At 33.0% G+C, this 26,349-nt stretch overlaps 1 protein-coding gene and 1 long non-coding RNA gene across 3 annotated transcripts in view; one reads left to right on the top strand and one right to left on the bottom strand.

Annotated features, from left to right (window-relative positions):
* LOC128285641 (uncharacterized) overlaps positions 1-1,785 on the bottom strand; it is a 36,238-nt gene extending 34,453 nt beyond the window's left edge. For both annotated transcript variants that reach the window (XR_008276159.1, XR_008276158.1), the window contains exons 1-2: positions 1,640-1,785; positions 683-724 (exon numbers count right to left, since the gene is read on the bottom strand). This is a non-coding gene — a long non-coding RNA (uncharacterized LOC128285641). The remainder of the gene's footprint in view (positions 1-682; positions 725-1,639) is intronic.
* A 16,611-nt stretch (positions 1,786-18,396) lies between these two features.
* Positions 18,397-26,043, top strand: LOC108476936 (isochorismate synthase 2, chloroplastic-like). The gene is made up of 15 exons (XM_017779314.2): positions 18,397-18,609; positions 18,708-18,902; positions 21,030-21,280; positions 21,388-21,505; positions 21,616-21,732; positions 21,831-21,977; positions 22,098-22,172; positions 22,251-22,319; positions 23,368-23,486; positions 23,600-23,657; positions 24,264-24,374; positions 24,638-24,722; positions 25,128-25,225; positions 25,453-25,545; positions 25,831-26,043. Exons 1-15 carry the CDS (start codon positions 18,481-18,483, stop codon positions 25,897-25,899), a joined length of 1,734 nt encoding a protein of 577 aa, XP_017634803.1. The 5' UTR covers positions 18,397-18,480; the 3' UTR covers positions 25,900-26,043.
* The last annotated feature ends 306 nt before the right edge of the window (positions 26,044-26,349 follow it).

The raw sequence follows: 26,349 nt of genomic DNA, 5'->3' as shown, positions 1-26,349 counted from the left end.
CATGCAACATCAATAAACATATGCAAGCCCATTTGGGGAGACTACTCAACCCACCAACCACTACACTCCACCCGTACCAGCCATACACTCCATGTGGGGAATAGCTCAACCCACCCAGCCCAACACTCCACAGTTGCACCTTCTTTGCTCGATTATCGATAAATTGAGGCAAAGCCTCCAAGACGTGAACAAGCCACTTTCAAGACTTCCTCCGTCAATATCCCGGTCCATGCATCAGATAATAACAACATGGCATGCAGTAAATAACAACGATCAAACATGCATTTAGGTCAATTTAACCCTAGGGGTATTTCGGTAATTTTGCACCTAAGGGTATAACAGTAATTTTTCATACATAGGGGTATTATAGTAATTTAGCTGCTTTTAGGGTTTTTCATGCATATTCCTACTTTTCACGTACTAACAGAATCACATACCGAGGGTTCTTACCGAATTGGGCCCGTTGGCCCATCATTCCAATTTTGGCCCATTAAGCCCAAAAACATCGAGGGCACAGAAATCATGCACTTTGCAATCTAAATTTTGCAGCTTACCAAAAACATTAATCGATTTACCTCACGAGCATTCGCTTTTTCATAAATCTACAAAATACCGATTTTCGGCATTTTTGCTTTTCGACTTTTACCGATCCAGACTAAGAAAGAGGGTGTTAGTTACACACCTGTTTGCGACGATATGTTGACGAGATCCACACACGAACCGCCTACAATTGGATTACTAACACGTTAATCTAACTATTCAAATACAAACTACATATTAACCCCTTACAATATTCGCCAACCACACCTACAGATCATAGTGAGCTTATAAGAAATCAATAAGCAACTCATTAACAAATTTTGTCAATGTTTACCACATAATCATAATTTCACTGCAAGCTGTCTTCCTGAGCAACAGTCACTAAATTATTTATAACTGGAGCTACGAAACTCCAAATCAAGTGCCGTTAATTTTCCTTAAAATAGACTCATATATCTTTTATCCATAAAATTTTCAGAATTTTGGTATAGCCAATCAATACCAGATTTTTCTCAAAGTTTCCCATGTTTCACTGTTTGACTAATCTGACCACTCTTCATTACGAATCAAATTTATCATTGTACAGAATTCAAAATATGTTCTTGTTTATTTCATTAGAAACTAGACTCAATAAGATTTAATTACATAATTTATTCAGCTTCTAATTCATCTCCCACAATTTATGGTGATTTTCCAAAGTCACGTTACTGCTGCTGTCCCAAGCAGATTTATTACCAAATCACTCTTTCATACACCTATCTTGCATGCATGTTATTTAAACATGTATATCACCAATCAATCATCACATATCTGTGATTTTTACTTAAGCATAATCTCCATTTCATCATTTCAAAGCACAACATGTTAGCCGATTTTTCCCTTTAGCATCTAAGGCACATGCATGCTCATTTGTTTGGCTCAACTTCACATATCTTCCATTTTTCATCAAAAGAACATGAAACAACAACCATTTCCTTCATTTTAATTCATGACTAAATGCTCACAACACAACTAAAAATCAAAATATACTTCAAGAGTTAAGGTAGAATCAAGAAGAACTCATGAACCTCAAAATAGAAGCAAGATACCAAGAACTTACCTTCAATTTTCCTCCTCCTAATGACCAAATACTCAAGAGTTTTCTCCTCTCCTTTCTCTCCTCTAACTTTCAGCTATGATGAACAAAGATGGACAAAACTTTGTTCTTTTCACCCCTTTTTCTTTTAATAAAACTTCATATTTCATCCATTTAATTCTTTAATACAAAAGACATGTAATTATTATCATGAAATATTTACCTAACCCATTATCATGAAACATTTACCTAACCCATTATCATGGAATATTTACCTAATCCATTGTCATGGAACATTTACCTAACCCATTATCAATTTGTATCAATTTGTACCATAAATTATGGATATCAAGTGTACATTTTGTCTACAACAACATGATGGTTGGCCACTTCATGTAAAATGGGAGGTTTATCATGCAAATCCTCCTATTTTGCACTCCTATTTATTTGGCCACTTCAATTTAGCCTATAGCATTTTCAAACATTTTCACATAGGTCCTATTTTATAATTTCACCCCCTTTTTTCTTATGGAACAAAAATTAACTAAAATTGTTGGGTTCTATCTTAAGTTTGGGCTTTCTAGAGGCCCACTAACATAATTAAACCTATGCCAACATTCACAGAATTCCCGAAAATTGGGGCGTTACACAAATAACGGGAAGCTTAAGATAACCATATATCGGGATGCTCATAAGAATTAAATAATGGGATGCTCTTGCGAGCTGTGGTGTGTCCGTAACACATGCAGGACCACAACCAATTCGGGAACCCTTAATGACAATGCCATTTGTATCCATCGAATTTCTTAGGTTCAAACGGAACTTGGTACTTGTCAGATGTATTCGGATATCTGATCAATGCTTATACATGATAGTTATACATTTCATAAACATAACATTCAATTTAAACATATAAACATACAATTTAGTTACATGAACTTACCTCGACAAGTGTTCATATACACAAAAGTTACTAATCCGATACTTTCTCTTTTCCTCGATCTAACTCCGTATTCTGTCTATCTGAATCTATACGAATGAATTTAACACAATTTAATACAATTCTATTCAATTTAGTCCAATAGACATCTTTGGCAAAAATACTATTTTGCCCCTATACTTTTAATTAATTACTATTTTGTCCCTAGGTCAGAAAATAAAATTCATACAATTTAATATTTATTCCAAGTCTAGTTGATTTTTATGTATAACAATAGCAGCCCATGTATTTCATGAAATTCAATTTTTTTCATAAATTTTCCATCTTTTCAATTTAGTCCCTAAATCATAATTTCATCATAATTCTCTTTACAAAGTTGTTTATCTATCAACAACCTTTCCTTTTCTATTATAAAACTTCATAATTCAACTATACTCATCCATAGAAAAACCCTAATACTTTAATAGTTTTACAAATTAATCCCCGAGATAGCTAGATTAAGCTATTACGATATCGGAAACATAAAAATCATTAAAAATAGGACAAGAATACATACCTAATTAAGCCAAATAAGTTTGCTAGAATAAAACTTTCGTGGCTAGGGTTTCCATGTTTTAATTTTAGGAAAGATGATGAAATGATGATATTTTATTATTTAATTCATTTATCATCTTTTATTTAATCATCTTTCCAAAATTACCCTTAATAATTTACTAATTTTCAATGATAAATAATTATTCTTATATACTAACTCCACTAAATGGTCTATTTGCTATATAAGGACCTCTAATTTTGAATCCCATAGCTAATTGATACCTCTAACTATTAGAACTCAACTTTTGTACTTTATGCAATTTGATTCTTTTCATCCAATTAGATATGTAAACAGTAAAATTTCTTAACGAAATTTTCTTACGGTATTTCTATCATGCTATAAACTATAAAATAATATTAAAATAAATTTTCTTTTGGCCTCGAATTTGTGGTCCCGAAACTACTGTTCCAATTTCACTAAAAACAGGCTATTACAGCATCCATTGTCAAAGTAATGCACATGATCTAAATTGGCCTTCAGGATTGATGAGCAACAACTAATCATCTTCGATCTTTCCTTCTCCACACAAGATTATGCTTCTATTTGTGAGAAGTGCCACGAACAATTAGAATTGCCATTGTATTTGCTTGTTTCATCTTTAGGTCTCTCAACATCTTGAAGCATTTTAGCCTGATGCGTCTAGAAACTCCACAATAATAACAAACAATCTTATGATGTTGATAAATTATTTTTAACCAAATGTGTTTATCAAATTTCAGCATAAGGCTTTTTTAAAATCTATGATTGACTATTTTGGTACAAAGTCAGCATAACCTAATATATATGTAAATGGTTGGTCTCCCAAGTTCTATCCATGGATAAAATTTAAGTTTAAGGGTGTACAAAGTTTTTGAATTTAAAAAAAAAAAGTAATTAAGTCTTTTTTTTTTAATCAATTGGATATCTGAATTGTCAAAGTGCATAAAAAAAGTCTTTTGACCGTTAAAGTTAATGACCCCATCTTTTTTTTGAGGTATCTTCGCCATGTGTTATGCTGTGATTGTGACACGTGGTAAAAATGATAAAAACTATTAAAATTAATAAAAATAATAAAAAATATAGAAACATATTTTAAATTTAGAAAAATATAAATGTATTTTAAATTTAAAATAATTTTAAAATGATTAAAAATATTAAAATATAGAAAATTATAATATTAATATAACAAAAATATATATATTTTAAAAATATTGATTAATTACATTTTAATCCAACTTGAAATTAAACTTACTAATAAATAATTAACTTTAACGGTTGACCTTTTTACTGTATTTTGATAGTTCAAGTGCCCAATAAAGTGTAAAAAAATGTAAGAGCTTAATTTTTTATAAAATTGAAAACTATTTACACTTTAAACCAAAAATTTAATATTTTATAAAATATTTCTAGCCAAAATGTATTTATCAAATTTCATCACTAGTGGCTTTTAAAAAAATTATGATTGAACATTTTTTACAAAGTCAGCATAATCTAATATATATTAATGGCTGGCCTCCCAAATTTTGAATTTCATCAATCGACAACATCTATTAAACTTTAAAAAAAAAAAAACTTTGAGCTAAAAATCAGTAAATTATACCAACAACTTCTTAGCTTAATGGAAAAACATTATGTTGAAAGAATGAAAGTTTGAATTTGATTCCAAACAACTCCATTCTCCTCCCCAATTATTAAAAGAAAAACAAATCAATATATGATAAATTATTTCTAATAAAATGTATTTTCTTATTCCAATATTGAAGGTTTTCTAAATTTATGATTGAATATTTTTGGTATAAAGTCACCATAATTTTAACATAGACAATATCTATTAAAAAAAAAATCTTGAGTTAAAAATCAATGTTTGATAAGTTATTTCTAATCAAATGTATTTACCATAGTAGGCTGGTTTCTAAAATTTTGATTTTCTGTTAAATATTAATATTTGATAAACTATTTATAAACCAAATGTATTTGTCATGTTCCATTATTGTAGGATTTTTAAAATTTATGATAGAATAAATTTTTTATAAAGTCATAATAAGATAATATTTATTTATTTAAAAAAGTTAAATATAAAATTAGTATTTAAACTTGTCTACTTTTTCTAGATTAGTACTTACGATTTTTTTTTGTCTTAGATTGGTGCTCGAACTTTTTTCCCGTCCACTAGTTTGGTACCTAAGCCTAATGGCGTTAAGATTTTGCTGAAGTGGCGGCGTTGGCCACTCGCACGCCGCCATGTGTTGCACTTCCAAGACCCATTTGACCCATGTTTAATTTTTTTGACCAGATAGTTTTAAATATAATTACTTAATAATTTTAAACCATAATATTATTCCTTTAAAAAATTTTCTTCACCATGTCTTCAATAATTTTCTCTTCTATCTCTTTCATTTTTCGCTCTTTTGTTCATCCAATTGTTTTTTTCCATTCACTTCTTTGGTTCCTATCTCTTTCGTTTGCAATGCGAATAAGGTTTTGTGCTCTCTTTCGTTTTCCATCTCCTTCACATCTCCACCATGTCTTCTTCTACAAACAAAAAATCAAGTGCGCAGAAAAGGATTTTGGACTACCATTGCAGGTTAACAGCTCCCGTTTACAACGCGAATATTCCAAAGAACAAAGTGCGAAAATTCTATGGGTGTGTGGACTTCAAAAGAGGTAACTTAGGGTTTCTGTTTTGGTCTGCCATGGTTGGGTTTGTGAGAAACAAAGGGTTTTGTGTGTACTGCCATTTTGTTGCAATTTAGGTTTAAGATGTATTCTTAGATTTTTAGTATTTTGATTTTTTTATTGTATGTAAGAAATGAAGATCGGGGGTTGTGATTTTTTTGGTGGGTTGAAGGTAATAATGACGGGATAGATTCAACTATAGAAGAACAAGGATGCACAATCAATGAAATAATGCTTCAAAATAATACGTTATTGACAGAGAACAAGAGATTAAGACTTGAGAACGATGAGCTCAATATTGATCAAATGCGAAGAATGCAATTGAAGGAACAACAAAAATAGTTGCTTAAAAGTTGTTGTTAATTGTATCATGAATGGTGTTTATGGGTTATCTTGCCTGTGGATGCTGAAATGTTGTTCTTGTATTTGTTGCATTCGTTGTTAAGAATGAATAAATTGAATTGAATGAAAAATCTTTTTATGTTGTTGTAAAAGTGTATGTAGATACCAAAATCAACATCAACAAAATAGAACCACCCAATACAATAATCATATAAATGATCAACATGATAGAACTATCCAATAAAATACAACCATCAAAATAGAGTCCAACAAAATAAAACCATCAAGTTATCCATCGTATGTTAACTAAATGAACCTAACTAGGAGGTATAAACAACAAAATAGAGTTCATAACTCATCCACGAAATTATGTTGACATCAATTATCTCTATGGCTTATAATTGTGTTTGGCTCCATTTTTGGACTTATCTTTTTTTGTGTTCCTACTTTCCCGAGTCCCACCAACAGTTTCTTTATTGTTGCTTCCCTTCCTTTTATTGGTGCACTTGGTTGGGACAATCACCATGATTTCCCTTCTCATACCAAGCTGCAATGCAAAAAATACATAATTAAAAAAAATGTCACTAAAATATAATAAGCATAACAGTTCAACAATTGGTAACTTACCTTCAAAATTTGCATCATTGTCTTCTCATTAGTGTATAACCTAATCCTTTGCACAACTTGTTTTCTCCTGCTACGAAGTCTTGTAAGTATTTGCTGTGTTGAAAATGTTGCATGGTGGGAGGAGTTGGCTGTGTTGAAGGACCTGGTGGTGATGATGCATATGCTTTGGATGCAACTGTTTGAGAATAAACTGGTGGAACAAGACAAGAAGGAGCTGGTGGAACAGAAGCTTCTGGAGCAGGAGTTGTTGGAGCTACTCGAGTTGGTGGAGGTGTACTCTATAAAATTCACATGTTAGGAGTTCTCAAATTAGCCAACAATTGCATTAAAATTCTTAGTCATCAAAATACTTATAGCAGATGAAGTTTGACAGCTTCTGAAGTTGTGTCCAACCATGAAACACTTATGACACTTTATTTTTCTCTCTTTTCTAGATAGTTTACTCTTACCCATCTCTTCCTATTCTCTTACTTTGTTTTTTTTTTGGTCTCATAGGTATTTTTCTTGGAATAAAGGGGGTCAATTGGTCCAATATCGATTTTAAACCATCAAAATTTATGGTTTGATGGAGTCATCTGTAGGGTGTACCATCATGATGGCATTTGTTCCTGTTGTGGGTACTCCCGATAGTCAATGTTCAACTTACTCAAACCTACATTCCTATCACCCATACACGAACCTTGGGGTGTACTGAGCAAACTAGAAAAATAGTGTCACAAAGGTTTCCTTGAAAGGGGTGAAGTACTGGGGTGGAATGGGCTAAATATATTAAACATCAATGGTAACCTCGGTTGCTGATAGGAAGAACTACAACCGCGCATCTCTGGGTGAAGTGCATAACTTGAATACTCTAGGGCAAAATTGTTTATCCTTAACTCAGGATGATAGGAACTACTGATCGATTGTGTGTATGACATTGTAGGTTTAGGCTTTGGCTCTGGTGGGGAAGGAGGAGGCGGGTGACAAGGTTGGTTGTGATGGGGACCTTGTCGATGCATATATAGAGGGACTACCATCAATTCACCACTATATAGGTAAGGCAATCCAATCTACATGTACCACACCTAGTAGTCAACCGAGGGAGTGAAATAAAAAAAAAAAACATGATTCCAGCTGAGGCTTTCTCTTCAATCGGGCGTTCTACAATGTAATATATTTTTGATGCTCTAATACCAATTCTTTGAATCTTTCCCCCTCTTGTTAATTTTGTAGGTGTCATTATCCAAATGCATAAGAATGTCTTGAATATCTTGATGACACCCAAATTGACGCAACACCCGATCTCTATTGTACCATTTCATTATTGAAAAATTCAAACGGGTGCGTTAATGCACCACATGAGTACGTGAGAGCTAGCTGACGGAGGAATAGCAGGCGCAACGTTTGAAGCACTATACGGCATCCACACAAACTATACAATTAATAACATGATTACGGTAACATAATTAAAATACCTATTGTGAAATATAGGGTCACATTTCTCAGTTAATTGTGAAATAAACCGAGCAATATAATTCAACCTTCTAAGAAAACCCCGAACTTCTTTCTGAGTACGCGGTGAAAGCAAATCTTATATGGCTCTAACTTTGTCTGAATCAACTTCTATTCCTTTTTCACTGACTACAAAACCTAGTAACTTCTCCGATCTGGCTCCGAAAGTGCATTTTGCCAGATTAAGTTTTAACTGAAACTTCCTTAATCTCAAGAATAGTTTCTTTAAAACCTCAATATGTTCCTCTTCTATTCGAGATTTGGCAATCATATCATCAACATACACCTCAATTTCCTTGTGCATCATATCGTGAAATAAGGTCACCATAGCCCTTTGGTATGTTGCCCCTGTATTCTTTAGCCCAAAGGGGATTACCTTGTAACAGAAAGTCCCCCACAAAGTTATAAAGGTGGTTTTGTCCATGTCTTCAGGATGCATCTTTATCTGATTGTACCTTGAAAAACCATCCATGAAGGAGAACAACGAATATCCCGCTGTGTTGTCTACCAAAGTGTCTATGTGAGGCAAAGGGAAATTATCTTTTGGGCTAGCTTTGTTCAGATCCCTGTAATCAACACACATTCGTACCTTCCTATCCTTCTTAGGAACTGGTACAATGTTAGCTACCCATTTAGAATACTTCACCTCTTGTAAGAATCCTGCATCGAACTGTTTCTTGACTTCATCCTTTATTTTTAATACGATATCTGGTCTCATTCTTTGCAACTTCTGTTGAACTGGTTTACAAACCTGTCTTATTGGAAGATGATGCACCACAATATCAGTATTTAACCCTGGCATATCTTGATAGGACCATGCGAAGATATCCTTGAACTCATGTAACAACTCAATCAGTCTTTGCCTTATATCATTAGCAATATGCGTGCCAATTTTCACCTTTTTCCCTTCCTCTAGGGCTACATTCTCTACTGCCTCTTTCTCATGTGGCATGATTTGTTTCTCCTCCTGTTTCACCATCCTCAAAAGATCTAGAGACACATCACAATCCTGGACATCTTCAAAATCCTGTGATTCCTCTAAACACATGTCTTGCTCACGAGAGAAATCAGGATTTGTAATATCAATGCTCATGTCATTGATATCTAGGGATCTGTGAAATATAAAGAATATATAAAGAATGAATGAATTTAAGAATGATTATTTATGTGCTATGAATGAAAGAATAAGAATTGCCAAAATTTATCGGAATATTGGTTGATAAAAATGAAACAATACTCGTTCAAATTGATAAAAGTTATGCTTTAGTAAAAAATAATAGATGATTGTAAGCCCATTTCACAAATGAAATCATATTACTCCTAGGCTCTAGAGTAACAAGAATGTTTCGAGAATTACTCTGAAAAATTCCTAAAGACTACAGGAAGTTCCTCCACAGTCCAATTGTTCAGAGAGCTTCCCGGTTCGTAAGGGCGAATGCTCTCAAGGTTTCCTTGCTCTGATCCTTTGTCGTGTATTACTCTCTTTATCCCTATTAATTTTAACTAATTAGGGTCTTTCTATAAACTTGAATGCATATGATACAATGAGATGCTATGAAATGCAAATGCATGAATATAAAAAAATGTCGATTCTGATTCAATTTCATTTTAGAAAATGTTATTTAAGGAATAAAAATCTTTTCATAAAATGGATTACAAATACGCTTTCGCCTGTAGGCCTAGAGTCTTAACCCTACCTAATAACAATGTTAACTCTCGTCCTCTGTCTGACGATGACTCATACATTATACTCGGCGTTCTAGCTTGTCTCGCCAAATCTCGCAAGTGTTCAAGAACCTCTCGAATCGAACTAAGGCTTCTCCCATGAGATAATCCCTATTTCCAACTTGATCCTGAAGATGGTGAAGTTCTCCCTTCCACTGTTCTTCTCTTGCCTCGAGTTGCTCAATCCGTAGCTCACAGCCCTGTAGTGCTGCTTCCAACCTTCCGATATCGTGTTTCATTTCCTCAATCTAATTCAAGCTTGCCTTTAACTCGATTGCAAGGTTACGACTTCGGTGATGATGAAGAGATCGTCCAAGTTTAGCCACTTTAGTTTTTAATCCTTGATTTTCCTTCTCTAGGGCCTGGTTATGCGACTGTATCTCTTGGAACTTCTTCTCCCAATACTCGGCTTTGGCTCTTTCTTCTTGAATCTCTTGCTGCCACTGCTCTGGAGATCTCCCTAATCTGACCCTTTTCAACGTTACTTGGGCCTTTTTGTAGTGCGTCTTTAAATCATTTCGATCTTCCTCGATCTTTCTCTTTTCCTTTTTCACCTTCTCGACTTCCATCTTTTGAACATCGACGTCAAGACTTAAGCACATTTTTTCCTCTTCGAGCTTCTCAATCTTCTTTCAATCTCTAAATTCTTTATCTCGAACTCTTGCTTCATAACTTCCAACTCTGATGGAATCACTCGTAAGCTCTCCTCTAATGATCGAGCCACTCCCAAAATTGGCCTAGGGACATTATCGTTGACTCTCCTACTAAACTACCCTTTATACTCAAGGATTGATGTCGAGCCTTCGGTCAAGATCTTTATATAGAAAGGCTTCTTCCAAGCCTCAGAAATCTCTCGCATCTTCTTCTTATAGTGATCTCCTTTATAAGAGAAATCACTTTGAGCTAGACCTTGTGTAACCGGTATGAACTGCCTCGCTCTATATTGCCTTAGAACAAGCAATGGTGCATATCCAACAACTCCTCAAATCCCTGGCAAAGAGACCTAATCAAAACTGCCACAGCGGTAAAGGACTTCACTAGGAACCAACCAAGGAGCCTTCCACATAACATCTTTCTCTCGAAGATTCTGAAGAATGTCTATCCACCTTTCCTCTGAAATGTCATCTCTCCTCGGCATGTCTACTGCTTCTTTTAAGGGAGAATAATCTTCAAAGAATACTCGGCAAGGAACCTTATCAAGCTTCCAAAAATAACTGTGGAACCAAACCAACAGCAACTGTGCACATCCAATGAATCTACCTTTGCCGGCTCTCCGACATGCACTCAAAGATCTAAATGTCTCAGCTAGGATTGCTGGTACCGGTGTATTCTGCTTACCAACGTGATCGAACAAATCCGCAACTGCCTCATCTATGTGCCCCAACACCTTTGGAAAAATCACCATGCCGTAAATACTCAAAGCTAGGACGTCGACCCTTTTCTTTACGTCTGGATGTGTCAATATCAAATCCCTCAAAACGGCCCATGAAACGCACTTACTATCACCCTTTTGATATACATGAGCTACAGCCCACTGTTCACTCATCCCAATAATCATCACCAACTTCTTTGCAAAAGTTAGAAGACTAGCAGGCCTAACATAAGCCTTGTGACCCTGAATCCTCGGGGCAACGCAGTAAAGTCGTATACTTCTCCAAAGTAGGTGTAAGATCAACATCACCAAATGTAAAGCAACTATAAGCAGGGTTCCAGAACTGTACCATAGCTCGAAACAAGTGCCTATCTACTTTGACGTCTAGCAAATAGGGAAGGTCTCTATAATTTTGATAGAAAAGCTGTTTAGCCTCGTCATCCTATTGGGCCCAAATGTTTCTCAGCTCCTGAAACTCATTCTGCGTCGATTAATACGGGTGAAGTCCCATAACTCTGACGTATATCCCTTAATGACACTATCTCCTTTCTCTAATTGGGTTTTCTCTGACCAGGTACAGACAGAAGCATTATCCTCCACTCTATCAAGGTATTCATTCCTCATTACAAAACTTTCTAATCTAGAAATCGAGCCGTGAATCGACACCTTTAAATGCCAAATGACATGCAATGACAGCAAAATAAATATAGGTTAGTATCATAAAAAAAATGATAAACAAGTACTTACAAGGGTAGCTTACTAAAGGCTATCACTATCTTTTCTAAACTCTTTAAAGTTCACTATATGAGTTTTAGCTCTAAAGCCAGGGTACCTGAACCAGCAGATTCTTTGGTCTTCACCCATTATAGGCTTATATAGACCAAGTTCAGTTCAGGGGGACACATTTCCCTATGGCCATACGGAGATGAAAACCTCACAAAGACATAGGTACAGTATCCCGGAAGTAATCCACTAGCTCATACGAAGGTGAAAACCTTACAAAAGCGTAGCTTCTCACTCCCACTTAAGGGTGTGACCACAACGGTCATGCAAATGCAATGTACAGCAATAAGGTAACAAACATATGTAGCAAACACATGTAAAAAGGATCCAATTTTAAATTTTCCAAACTTCCGACATTAAGACAGAAAATACTCAATTTCTTGGCTTGACTCTCTTAAGTTCCCAGTGGAGTCGCCAAGCTGTCGAAACCATTTTTTAAAGGGATGTTTGAAAAATGGGGATAGACTTTTGAAAAACGAAAACGGGAGTTGCCACCAACCTTTTTAGGTGTGATTGGATCACCCTATAAAACGTTTTGGTCTACGAAAATTAAGAAAATAGGTTCGGGAGTCGGTTACGTACGAGGAAGGATTAGCACCCTCGCAACGCCCAAAATTGGTACCAAATTGAATAGTTTTCTGCCTTAATGTCAAAAATTTGAAAGGATTTAAAAATAGGATCGCTTTTTTTAAATCGGAATTATTTAAGTTGAAAAATCGATATTCCTTAGCTCCGAAAGGATACAAACACCACATCCAGCATGATAGGACACGAAATTCTTAAACTCTCGTAACTGAAATCATCTCGTGATTTACAAAATCTATTTAGAATGATACTTTAGGCATTTAGACAAACGGGAAATCGTAACCTAGCATGTTAGGGCACTATTTCCCAAATTCCTAAATACGAAAAACATTACTTCATTTTAGAAAAACTTTTGGATAAAATATGACAATTAAATGAAATATATATATTTTTAAAATAATGATTTGAGTAAAATTTTTAAAATAATTTACTAAGAGTAATAAAAAAATTATTAAAAAATGAAAGAGTTTGATATGATACAAAAATTATTAAAAATTAAAATATATAAAAAAATCAGGGAAACATGGATTAAATCAAAATAAAAAGGGTTGAAAAACGAAGATGAACAAAGAATAAAATAAGAACAAACCGTAAAAAATAAGAACGTAAGTGGGAGAGAAATTTGAGCGAAAGCTCTCAAAATTTTTATTGTTTCCCAAAACTCCAGCGTCTACAATGAAGGGAGAGGCCTCCATTTATAGTTGAACCTCCTCAAATCCAACGGTACAGATCAATTACATCAACGGTTAAGATTAAAAGGTATCTACAAATTAAATCTCTAAGATTACAAAATCATATCTTCTAAAATTGCATATCATATCTAAGATTGTATCATATCTAAGATTGCATATCATTGAAGATTATATTTCCATATGAGTCAAGCTTGTAGATGGACCTTAAATCTTTTCAAGTAATGGGCCATTCCGATCGGGCCAAATTATATTCTAAAAAGTATACTATCTAAAAATAAAACAAACTCGTAAGAACATACTTTCATAAAAAAAATCTTGATCCAAGTTTTATTTTTTTTAACCTATTTACAGGTGGGAACACATGTGCTTGGTGACCTACTGATGCCAGAAATGGCATCCTGTATAGCGCACAAGATCGTAACAGTACCAGGCACCTGCCTATATCTCATGTTTTGTGATCTGTTACTCAAAAAGGCTCATGATACAACATTGCTAGTACTGCTAATCCCTAACTGTAGGAACAGACAACTTGCAAATTAGATAGTAGTGGTAGGTACATCAAGTGGGCTTTATTATTATTAATGTTTGGGATAAGTACCCCTTATAAGCTACAGTATATATGCTCGTGCAACGCACATATTCTACCTTTCAGTCACAGTACTCAATAGTGTTTCGAAATTTGCCTTTAACCATGAAAATTTTAAATCCATAAATTTAGCTCCACCATCACAAGGAGGGTGTTCAAGCAAGTCATAGCAGAGCGTCGTAGGTTCTTTTACTTTTCTTGAACTGGTTACTGCATCCATGAGGAGCCTTAATTGCAGTGCAACATCCTATATTGTGATGGTGTATTCCCCACATGGAAAATGATATGTGTGCGTCTCTGGGTGCCACTACTCAACCAATGTTAATATTAAGTCGGTCATTATAGCTAAAAAACACAGATTAATGCTGCTGGTCCAAATTTGGTGGCATCTCGGTAGGGCATAATCAGTTTGTCTAGCCGGTAGCTCGGACCATGGCCATGCGGCCTTAACACGTGGTATGAACCCTAATCATATTAAATTACAACATTAGTTAAGATCTTCGAGTTAAATAAAAAATTATGTGCAACTTTACGTACATACTCTTGAATAAAAAATATAACTTTTTTTACTGACACATGAATCATCATTGCTATGTGATCTTCTGCTGTAATTAAAGAACCCATTTCGATATTTACACAAACAATTAAAATTTTAATCATCGATTTAACAAATATACAATATAAAAGTAACGAATTTTTTTTTCGTAGCCCATTTTCGTAATTAACTTTTTATATATAAAAGGTATCTTAATATTATTTTCAACTTGTTAATTATGACTCTATTTCAGTCAAATTTGAGAAATAATCTTCTAGCTAAACTCTGTTTATTTATTTCAATCAAATACTAATCAGTTTAGATTATTTTATTATTATTTGACCTATGAATTTAGCCTATAAATATGTTCTTTCATAACCTTAGAAAAAACACCCATTAGATATTAGAACTTATAACATATTTAGAGAATTTTGTGTTTATGTTTTGAGGGTTCTTTGTTTTCGGGGTTTAGTTTTTATCTCCATCTTTTGTACTCTTCGTTCTTTTGCCATTATAGTAAAATTATCTTTACCCGTGGTTTTTTGTCCTCTTTGGAAGGGTTTTTCCACGTTAAATTTGGGTGTTCAATTTCTCAATTTATTCCGCTATTTTTTTTACTTGTTGCTTAATCAGGTCGATCCTAACAAGTGATATCAGAGCTAGTTCAATTTTCATAGATCAGCCCATTTATATATGGCAGCAACAAGGTTTGAAATTGAGAAGTTCGATAGTGAGACAAATTTCAATCTGTGGCAAGTTCGGATGATGGCAATTCTAGTTCAAACTGGCTTAAAAAAGGTTGTTACCGGTAAAAAAGCCTAAGAATCTAAATCAATCAGAATAGGAAGAGCTTGATGAAAAGGCCTTGTCTGCAATCCAGTTATGCCTCGCGAATATGGTATTGCAGGAGGTATTGATGGAAAAAACCTCATACGCCTTGTGAAAAAGGTTAGAAACTCTTTATGCAACTAAGTCTCTAGCTAACCGTTTAGTGTTAAAATAACGTCTATTTACATTTTGCATGAATGAAGGTGAGCTTCTTAGAGATCACATCAATCAATTCATTACTCTTTTAAATGATTTAAAGAATGTTGAGGTTCATATTGACGATAAAGATCAGGCTATACTATTACTGTGCTCTTTACCCCATTCATACAAGTATTTCTAGGAGGCCTTGATTTATGCCAGAGACCAACTCTCGTTCGAAGATGTGAAAGGTCATTATTGAGTAGAGACAAACTTGAAAATGAGTTTGGTTTGGATAGCAAGGCAGATAAGCAAGCTTCCGTTTTGGTAACATCAAAGAAACAAGACAAAATGTGTCGCTATTGTAAAAAGTTAGGTCACGTCAAAGTAGATTGTTATAAACTGCGAAATAAAAGAGCTGCTAAGAGTAACGAGGAAGATGTAGTTGGTGCTAATTTGGCCAATGAAAATGGTGATGATTTCTTGTTAGTGCCAACGAGCGATAACTTCAAGCTCACATCCGAGTGGATTCTAGATTCGAGATGTTCTTTCCACATGTGTCCCAATAGAGAATGTTTCTCCACATACAGTTCAATTGAAGGTAGAGTTGTGCATATGGGAAACGATTCATCTAGTATGGTAATTAGTATTTGGTACTGTTAAAATTAGGATACACGATGAGACGATTAGGATACTCTCAGATGTTAGGTATGTACCTGATTTACGAAAGAATCTCATCTCATTGAGTATTTTAGACTTGAAAGGATGCAGAATCAACATCGAGTCGAGCGACATTAAAGTATCTCGTGGAGCTCTCGTTTTGTTAAAAGGTAAAAGAACTGGAAATCTTTATATTCTGGAAGGTTTTATAGTGACTGGTGAAATCGAACGTCCCTCGTCTGTTATAGAGTCGAAGTCAACTCGTTTGGAGCAGAGGCAACTTGGTCATAGGAGGGAAAATGTATGACCGGTTTGTTGAAGAGATGTTCTCTTTTGGATGCAGGTTTTGAAAAGTTAGTGCACTGTGTTTAGTGAAAATTAAACCCGGGTTAGTTTTGATTTGGCAGTGTACAAGTTGAAGGCTAGAAGTCTTCCAGTTTCTAAGCACGGATTCGACTCAGTTAATTCCCTGCATGGTTCAAGATAGGCTCGTTGCTGGCTTTGACAAAGATGGGGTTGTGGAAATATGAGTCAAGGTGGAGATTTGTAAAGTATGACTCCTATTTTAGTCAAATTTGAGAAATAATCCTCTAGTTAAATTCTGTTTATTTGTTTCAATCAAACACTGATTAGTTTATATTATTTTATTATTATTTGACCTATGAATTTAGCCTATAAATAGGCTCTTTTACAACATTAAAAAAAACATCATTTAGAGAATTTTGTGTTTATGTTTTGAGGATTCTTTGTTTTTGGATTTTCGGGGTTTAGTTTTTATCTCCATCTTTTGTAATCTTCGTTCTTTTGCCATTATAATAAAATTATTTTTTCTGTGATTTTTTATCCTCCTTGGAGGGGTTTTTCTACGTTAAATTTGTGTGTTCAATTTCTCAATTTATTCCGCTATTTTTTTTTACTTATTGCTTAATCGAGTCGATCCTAACACAACACAAATCTAATTATTCAAACCAAAATATAATGTTCAATGTTATATTTTAAAATATACAAATTATTATTACAATATAAAAAATACACTAGTCAAACCAATTTTAATAGTACTTTCAACCTAAGTCTAATCATTTGATCAAAATATAATGATCAATGTTATATTTACTAAGATAATTCTACTACCAAAACTATCTTAATAAACATACACTACAAAACAAAATAAACCCACATTACAAAATATACATACACAATTCTAATAATTCAAACATAAATATAGTTTTCAAAGTTAACATACCTTAATATTAATCTTATCAAATAATGTATCAATAAATAAATTTTTAACACAAATCTAAACTAATAATAATGATTATTATAAATATCACAAATTTAAAATATAAATAATTCTAATATTACAAAAGAAAATTAACATACTTTTTTTGTGAGGAACCTACCTTCCTTTCTTTTTATTTGCGCTGTGGAAAATCTTTGGCTTTTTTTATTTTAATGGATTGATTGTGTGGGGGTAGAATCTATGACTGACCAGTTACGTTTGTGGCAGATTGTTAAGCCGACGTCGTCATGCTGTTAGGCGGCATCGGTCTGTCGACTTGTCACTAATGTGATTGGTCAATAACGAATTTTGTCGATTTTTTATTTTTTTATATATATATTTTTAATTTTTTAAAAAATAAAAAATAAAAAATAAATTTATTTCAGTGCTGTTTGATATGTTGACAACATCATTAAAAAATATTATTTTTTGGGTTTAACAATATAAAATACTCTACATATTTTTTTAGATAACTACATATCGGTGCCACAGATTATTCAGACAGCACAAAAAAAGATTATTTAAAAAAAATTATATCATTATGTAAATGATTGCAACTAAAGAAGTATGGTGCCACTGATTACTCAAATAATATTGTGGGATCAATGTTACTTCTACTTATTTTTGTTAATAATGGCAAAACAATCCCATTTCAATAATTAAAATTTTTGTATTATGTAGGTAAAAAATCTTAAAAGTTGCCAACCAATGAGATGGGCAAGTGTGATTTTCATTGGAAAAGGGAAAGATAGATAATGCATCAATAATTTATTTTATATTATTTTTTTTTTAAAAAAAAGCCCTAAAATTTGCCCATGTAACGGTATGGGCAGGTGTGATTTTCCTTGGAAAAGGGAAAGACAAATAAATGCATCAATAATTTATTTTATATCATGAGGCCTTTGGTAATTAGTGGTATAAATAATAGTGGTTGCCACTTGTTTTTTTAACAAAAGTTGAGGCTGCTGCTGAACCTTGAACTTTTTTTGTTTCCTTCTTTAGTGTGTGCAGTATTGTTACTCGCCGAAAATAATGGCCGGAGCTGTAGTGAGACATTACCTAACTACGCGTTTCATGGATTCAGAGACCACCAAATGCAACATTTCTTATTCCCTTCACAGTCACACTCGTTCCCCCTATTCCCTCCCACTGTTTCACAACGTAATTCTATACTTTCTGTTTTCTTTCTATGTTTTCTGCTAACCATCATATTTATGATATAATTTAATTAAGTAAAGGAATGTTTAAAAATGGAGCAGAAATATGAGACTAGGAGAGTGGTAGCATTGATGAATGGGTGCGAAGGAGACCCCAAACTCCCTATAGGCAGCATAGAGACGCGCACATTAACAACGGTTCCATCACCATCAAAGGCAATGGAGAGGTTGGATGTAGCTATTAGAGAGTTGAAATGTAACCCTCCTCCTCTTACCTCTGGCATTCTTCGACTTCAGGTAAACTTCCCCTTCCTTCATAATTAAACATCCAGGAACGCGCAAGATTTGCTAATTTCTTCTGTCATTATCTCCAAGATAATGGCTGTTGCCACATGGTTAGTATGACATCTTGCATTTTCCTCGTCCCTTCATCAATATGAAAATATTTACTCCCAAAGTCACTAAACTAAACTAAATTATTACTTATGTTTTTGTTATTAAACTTTAAAAAATTATAAGATGGTAATTAAATTATTTAAAAATTTTTATTTATATTATTCAATTGTTAACTTTTTTTAAAAAATTCAACTAGTGAGCTCTTAATGACAATTTGACGATCGGTACGATGGATCAATGCTTATCGATGAATAGAAAAACATATCTTAAATCCAAGGTAATCTAATGATCAGTGTAAAAAATCAGAAAAGAAAAATGTTTGAATTTTAATTTGTAAATTTGTAACATTTAAAGTTATTTCATGAAATAACTTATGCAAATAAAAAACATTTAGCAACAATTTTTAATAATTGAGTAACTTAAAAGTTTAATTAATTTAATAATCATTTGAAATTAAATAATTAAATATAAATTTAGTAATAATTTAGCAATTAGTGTACCTAAAACCAAACTAATAAAATGATTGAAAGATTCAATAATTTTAATTAATAAATATATCTATAATTTATAATTTTATTTTTATTGTTTCAAATTTTATTTTTAATTAATAAATATATTATTTTTAAATTTATTTATTTTTAATTCATCTTTTTAATTAATAGCTTTTTATTTATAAAATCATATAATAAATGTATATTTTACATATATGATATATCATTATGTTAAAAATATTTAAAATTAATAACTTCTTTATATATAATATAAATATTAACTAATTTTTATATATATTTTCTTTATATATAATATTTATATGTCAAATATTTATTTTCTCCACGTATATTATAGGTATGATGATTTCTAATATTATAGAATGAAATAATTAATTCAAATATAAATATTATTTTGACATTTAAATATTTCAAATATCATTATTTTTTCATCTACACTATATGTATGATATTTCAAATATTTTTATAGGTGAAATATTTTAATTAATTATTTCAAATATTATTATGTTTATATATGAAATATTTTAAATACACATAAAAATATATATAATAATAAAATTTACTACACTCATGATACAAATTGAAAAATAAATATTACACACATAAAATTATATTTACTAAAAATAATGATATTTGTATTAATTATTTGATTTCATAAATAAAAGATTTATTAATAAAAAGATGAATTAAAAAATTGAAAACAATATATTTATTATAATAATTTTTTGAAACAACATGAAATAAAAACTAAAATGTGTTTAGAAGATGAATTGAATCTGAAATGGAATTAAGGATATACTCAATATTTATTTAATCAAAGGAGCTTATATGTTAAAAATATTAATTAAAAATAAAAACTTAAAACAACATGAAATAAAAATTATAATGTGAGTGAAAGAGGAATTATGTTAAAAAGTAAAAAAAAAAATGCAATTTAAAGGTGGACGTACTTTCCTACTAACTGAACAGAAAATGCACCCAGCTTGACGCACTTTCATACACACTTTTAAAAAACGATCTATTTCCCTAAATTTTCAAAAAATCGACATATTTAATCAATTAACTCTTTTTACTTATTTGCCTTTTTAGCTATGGAAGCTTCAAAATACCACATCTAATCTAATTTATATTTTTATACATAAATTTTGATTTAGTATAATTATATTATTAAAATTTTACTATAATTTAAACTTTTATTATAATTTTAATATATATTTTAATTCAACTATATATATAATTAAATACATCAAATTATTTATATTTATGTAATATGTAAATGTAAAATAAATTTTATAATGATAATTACATAAGTGATTTATAAAAAAAATTACATAAAAATTTCATGTATAATAATACATAGAATCAAAATTAATGTTTATCTGTTTAAAAAACCCGTAAAATTCAAATGGATTATTGTTAAATCCGTTGGAGGGACTCGTGTGTCCGCGCAAGTAACGGCTATTCAAAAGTAACACCGTAAAGACAAAAGAAAACTGAAATTGGTAAGTGTTGTTTAAAGGTACCGATCGAGGAGCAAATCGAAGCAATCGAGTGGCTCCATGCTCAACATGATAATCTTCCACGTTGTTTCTTCTCTGGTAGAAGAAGCAGAGCCAATGGAAATGGTTCCAATCTCTTGATGGAAATAGGTAATGGAAATGGCGACAACTGTTTTACCCATAATCTTGTTGGTGCCGCCGGTGTCGGCTCGGCGGTCTTCTTTCAACAACTTCATCCTTTCTCATATCACGATTGGAGGTCCATTAAGAGGTAGATCGTGCAGATTTCTCTTAAATAAAGTTGTCAGGTCAAAGCAAATAATGCCTCACGAATTTGGAATTTAGTTGTATGTTTTCTTTGTTTTCTTTGGATTGAAGGTTTCTGTCTGCAAAGTGCCCTTTGATTCGTGCATATGGAGCAATTCGTTTTGATGCGACGGCTAATATATCACCTGAATGGAAGGCGTTTGGTTCATTTTACTTTATGGTCCCTCAGGTTGAGACCTTGTTTTTGTTGACCAAGTAGTTTGTAGGGAATAATTCAGTTAACTTTTTATTTTGTCTCTTTAGTATTTAAACGACCTACCGCTACATACCAAATGACAGGTTGAGTTTGATGAGCTTGAAGGAAGTTCAATGCTTGCCATAACGATTGCATGGGACAATGCCCTTTCATGGACTTGGGATGAAGCCATTCATTCACTTGAAACCACAATGCAACAGGTGCCTCAACTTTTTAACTTATTTTGCTCATCCTATATACCTATAGCCTCTTTGATCTGTTTAGTACTGTGCAGTTAATTAAATTTCCAATTATGAAGATTGCTTCAGTTGTTGTGAAGTTGAAGAAAGAAGCTTCAGGAGAACCCATCCTCAGTAAAACTCATGTTCCCAATAAGACACATTGGGATCTTGCTGTAGAGAAAGCTTTGCAGGAAATAAACACAAGCAGCTCACAGCTTGTTAAGGTATTTTTAATCCCTTCTGCTGATGAAGTCTCCGAAACACCATCCCTAAACCATAGTCCTTCTACTCTCCTGCACTATACATCAGGTTTTTTTGTTAATCATTTTGATGTGAAAAACTAGGTTGTGCTTGCCCGTAGCAGCAGGATTTTAACCGCTACAAATATCGATCCTATAGCTTGGTTGGCTTGTCTGCAGGTACTCTTTGTCTTTTCTTCTCTTCTATAAAGCGTTATAAGGGAAGATAAATTTCATTGAGCTGTATACTTACTGCAGGTTGAAGGAGAAGATGCATATCAGTTTTGTCTTCAGCCACCTAATGGACCCGCATTTGTGGGAAATACAGTAAGTGTGACAGCAGATTTCATTGTGCAATATACATCTCTTTTTCCCTACTCTGCCACATGCTCTTTATTTCTATCTCCAATTTTCCTTCTTCCCCTATGACAACAATCTGTGTTCAATATATTTCCTACTAATGTGAATTTTGCATGATATTTGATTGGTATAGTTTTGAGACGTGACTGAAGTTTAAGCATAGTTGATAGAAGTAAAACTTGATAGCTGTAAGATACTTAAAATCCCTTTTCCCACTTTCTACTCCATTGCAGCTGATATTAGATCTCATGTTTAATTTATATTTAGAATATACATACTCTTCTCGATTTCTCTTTGGAATGATCCTTATTATTCATGATATCAAATAGATAGTTTCTACCCTTTGCAAAGTGATAATTAACCATAATTTACAATGTCCTCACATTCCATGTCACTATTTTGAAGTTCATGGACCTGATTTCACTGCCATTCAGAATTTGTATTTGATTAGAAGTTTATTGGTGTAAGGCTCTCTTGTAGATGAAGTAATGATGCAGGGAAATGGAAAATTATGACCTCCCCCTTCTTTGCTGAACTTAGGTTGTTTTGAATTGTTTTGAGTATCAAAAGTGTCTCAAGGTGTGGATTGGATCTGAAAATATAAAGGCAAGGCATTTTTAGAAAATACAATTCTTGGGACACTATGGTTTTACGCGAACAGAACAATTCTTATTGTATTATGAATTGTTCTAAATCAAAATGAAATCAAAGAAACACTAAAGAAAGAATATTTTTCACAATTGGAACGAGAAGTGATTAATTTTTTTCTATTCCAAACCAAATCTATATATAATGCACCAATAGCTGTCTAAGTACTTTTATGAATGATCACAACTTTTCATGTTAAAAGATTTATGAATAATTGTGACGTTTGAAATCAATCAAAGTTTGAATTGAAATTTGAAATTCAATTCCACAAAAGGATATATATTTTTTATTTGAAAATACTTCATATAATATATATTATATACAACAGTTTCTTCTTGCTTTGACTTATGCGAGCTTTGGTGAATAGCCAGAGCGACTATTTCACAGAAAATGGCTAAGCATTAGTAGTGAGGCACTGGCTGCAACCCGCGCTAGAGGTGAATCCAGTGATCTTGATCTTCAACTAGAGAATGATCTACTTTCCAGGTTCCTTTTGTTACTCTCAAATCTTTACCGAATAACTTCCGTTTTTTCAATGTGTTATTACATAAATTCTTTTGTTACTGATTAATAACCTGTTTTTGTTGCGAATCATGTAGTCCCAAGGACCACCTGGAATTTACCGTAGTACGAGAAAACATACAAAACAAATTAGAGGCAAGTTTTCTTCCGATTTCTCAATTTGTCAATTTGCTTTTCTAGGCACTGAAATTTCTTCACTAGGACTTTTATGAAATTAAAGTTCTTTCGTAGAATCATTTAGGTTGATGCACTGTCCAATGCTATCATGCATCCTCTCCTGCACTTAAACACGTGAGCTAATGTCAAAGATAAAAACATGTTACCACTATTTCAGTGGTCTCATGAAAGGGCAGGGTTTAATCATGCTATTATGGGATGCCACTATTTCCTTAAAAAACCACTGTACTCGCAGTATGTTGTATCGTTCTGGCATATGCTTGCTGTTCACTCACAAGGGTATATTTAGCAACAATTGTTTCATGTTATTGGATGCTCCCTCTGTCCTATAAAGGTTGGCTATGTTTCGTCTTTGTGTGTTCAAGTCTTACTTATTTTACCTCTTCTGTGTATATTTATTGTTTAAGTTTCCTGGAATGCTTTAAATCAAAAGGCTATTCATATAATTTTTAAATATGTTTATAAAATATAAAGAATATCAAGTTTTAATGTCAGAGAGTTTGAAACGAAGCCTCTGTTTTACCTGAAAAAAAAGTGATTGTTCTACTCTTTTCTGCTTCACAGTCTGTATGTGAGAGAGTTGTTGTTGAGCCAAAGAAAACGGTACGAAAACTTCGAAGAATTCAACATTTATATGCCCAGTTGTCTGGTAACCTGAGAAGGGAAGATGATGAGGTAATTTCATTATAAGTTTCATATGTCAAATAACGAAAACTCCATCAGAGCACTAATAATTTTTTTTTGCATGATCTAGTATGTCAGTTTGAATAAACTGTTTTATTAAAGTTCCATGCTCTTAACTGTTGTTGATTCTAGAATGAGCAGTTAGCTGTAGTAGTCTCAATACAAAGACTTCTAATTTGTCAAAGATCTAGGCGGTAGCTTTCTCTATAGCTTCGCTGTTGTGATATATTTTGTGTTCCTACGTTCCTGTGCAGTTTGAAATCTTGTCTTCTCTCCACCCAACTCCAGCAGTTTGTGGACTTCCAAGAGAAGCTGCACGCCTCTTCATTTCAGAAACTGGTATCCTTACATATTATATACAATATTTTTGTTTGTTCTTCTACAGCCATGTTACTTGGGATGAGCGTGGGATAGGAGTATGTGATCGGCACAGATATACTCAACACAGATATACTCCACTTTTAAAAGCTTTTTCAAATATTTGGAGATTTCTAACCTCGTATCTCTGTTTGAATATATAAACTGGACACGGATACCTGAGGAAATTTGAAAAGTCGGTTCTATAGAAATTTTGAGTTCCTCCTTAAGTTTTACAGCTTGACATCTTGTGCTCCATATGTTCATTGTTTAGTGATCTAGGGAAAATGATCTGTCTATAAACTTAGACTGCCAACTACCATTCTCTTACTGAACAAAACCATTTTATGGCTGCTATACTGATTTCTTAAATTTTTCTGCCTTCAGAAATGTTTGACCGAGGGATGTATGCTGGACCAGTTGGTTGGTTTGGAGGAGGCGAAAGTGAGTTTGCAGTTGGTATAAGGTCAGCATTAGTGGAAAAGGTGAGCTAATTAAATAATGGCCTCTACTAAAGCATGTTTGACTTTTGAGTGAGCATTGAAGTATCATCAAAGCTTCATATAGTTCCACATCAATGCTTTCCTTTTTCAATGACCTCCAACGAGATTATCACCTTATTATACTTGTAGCGAGTCAATTTAATCATTTTAAATTATTGTAAGAAAGCTTTTATGCTGTCACCAAAATATTTGACAGTTTAAGTTGATAGGATTCTGGAGCATTGGTATACGCCGGAACCGGGATAGTAGAAGGCAGCAATCCCTCGTCAGAATGGGATGAACTAGAGCTCAAGACATGTCAGGTGAGTGTAAACGGATTTTTGTCCTTGTGAATTTTATATATTTGCTTCCACATGGATGTGACATCAAATGCTTATACATCTGATTTGGATGTTAATCCGAGTCATTTGGACTTTGAGAGTGAGCATTCAATACAAGTATGTTTATTCTTTTTCCATGTATTTAGCATATTTTCATACTCATATTCAAATATAGAAATTAAAATTCCGGGTAACATAGTATTCAACGTTTTTCAGTAGTGTATGCTTTCTAAGTGATTGTGGGAGTGCTTTTGATTCTCCATGCAGTGCACCAAGTTGCTTCAACTGGAGGTTCCTAAGCAATCAAAAGTTGAGATTTTGGAAATCATCTATTAACAAGGTTAGTGATTTAGGGTAGAAATATATGATTCAGCAGGTCTGGAGATTTGGTTTCTTTTTGTTTACCAATTAACAAGTTTTTTAAAATTTGTGTGAATGATTGAATTAAAGCACTTAAAAGTTTGATTTTCATTCGTAATATTTTACAATCTTGGTACACTGATTTTCTTATGCTATGGTGCACCCACGTGTTCATAGATTGGTATTATCTTCTTTAAGCGTTATTGATCATTCAAGATTTTGCGACTTAAAAGTGTGCTTCCCATGTTGGTACCCAAGACCTTCAGTTATACTTAAGTGCACTTTTGAATCACAAATCGTTGAGAAGAAGCCGGTCGACGATGATACCGACTGGTGCTAACAGACATCAGTGTCACAACCCAAATAAATAGTAATACTTTGTTTTTGGATGACTGACTTGTGAAAAATATTTTTATCTAAAATTAG

Source organism: Gossypium arboreum, chromosome 12 (assembly GCF_025698485.1).
Source record: "Gossypium arboreum isolate Shixiya-1 chromosome 12, ASM2569848v2, whole genome shotgun sequence".
In the NCBI taxonomy this organism is placed as follows: domain Eukaryota; kingdom Viridiplantae; phylum Streptophyta; class Magnoliopsida; order Malvales; family Malvaceae; genus Gossypium; species Gossypium arboreum.
Note: the sequence above shows the minus strand (reverse complement) of the source record. Positions and strands in the feature narration are given on the sequence as shown.

Excerpts from the sequence above, each read along its gene's own strand:
- LOC108476936 (XM_017779314.2), top strand. The coding sequence starts at position 18,481 with ATGGCCGGAGCTGTAGTGAGACATTACCTAACTACGCGTTTCATGGAT. Across the intron at positions 24,723-25,127 it reads CCTCTTCATTTCAGAAACTG|AAATGTTTGACCGAGGGATG; the intron begins GTATCCTTACAT and ends TTCTGCCTTCAG. Across the intron at positions 25,226-25,452 it reads GGTCAGCATTAGTGGAAAAG|GATTCTGGAGCATTGGTATA; the intron begins GTGAGCTAATTA and ends TTAAGTTGATAG.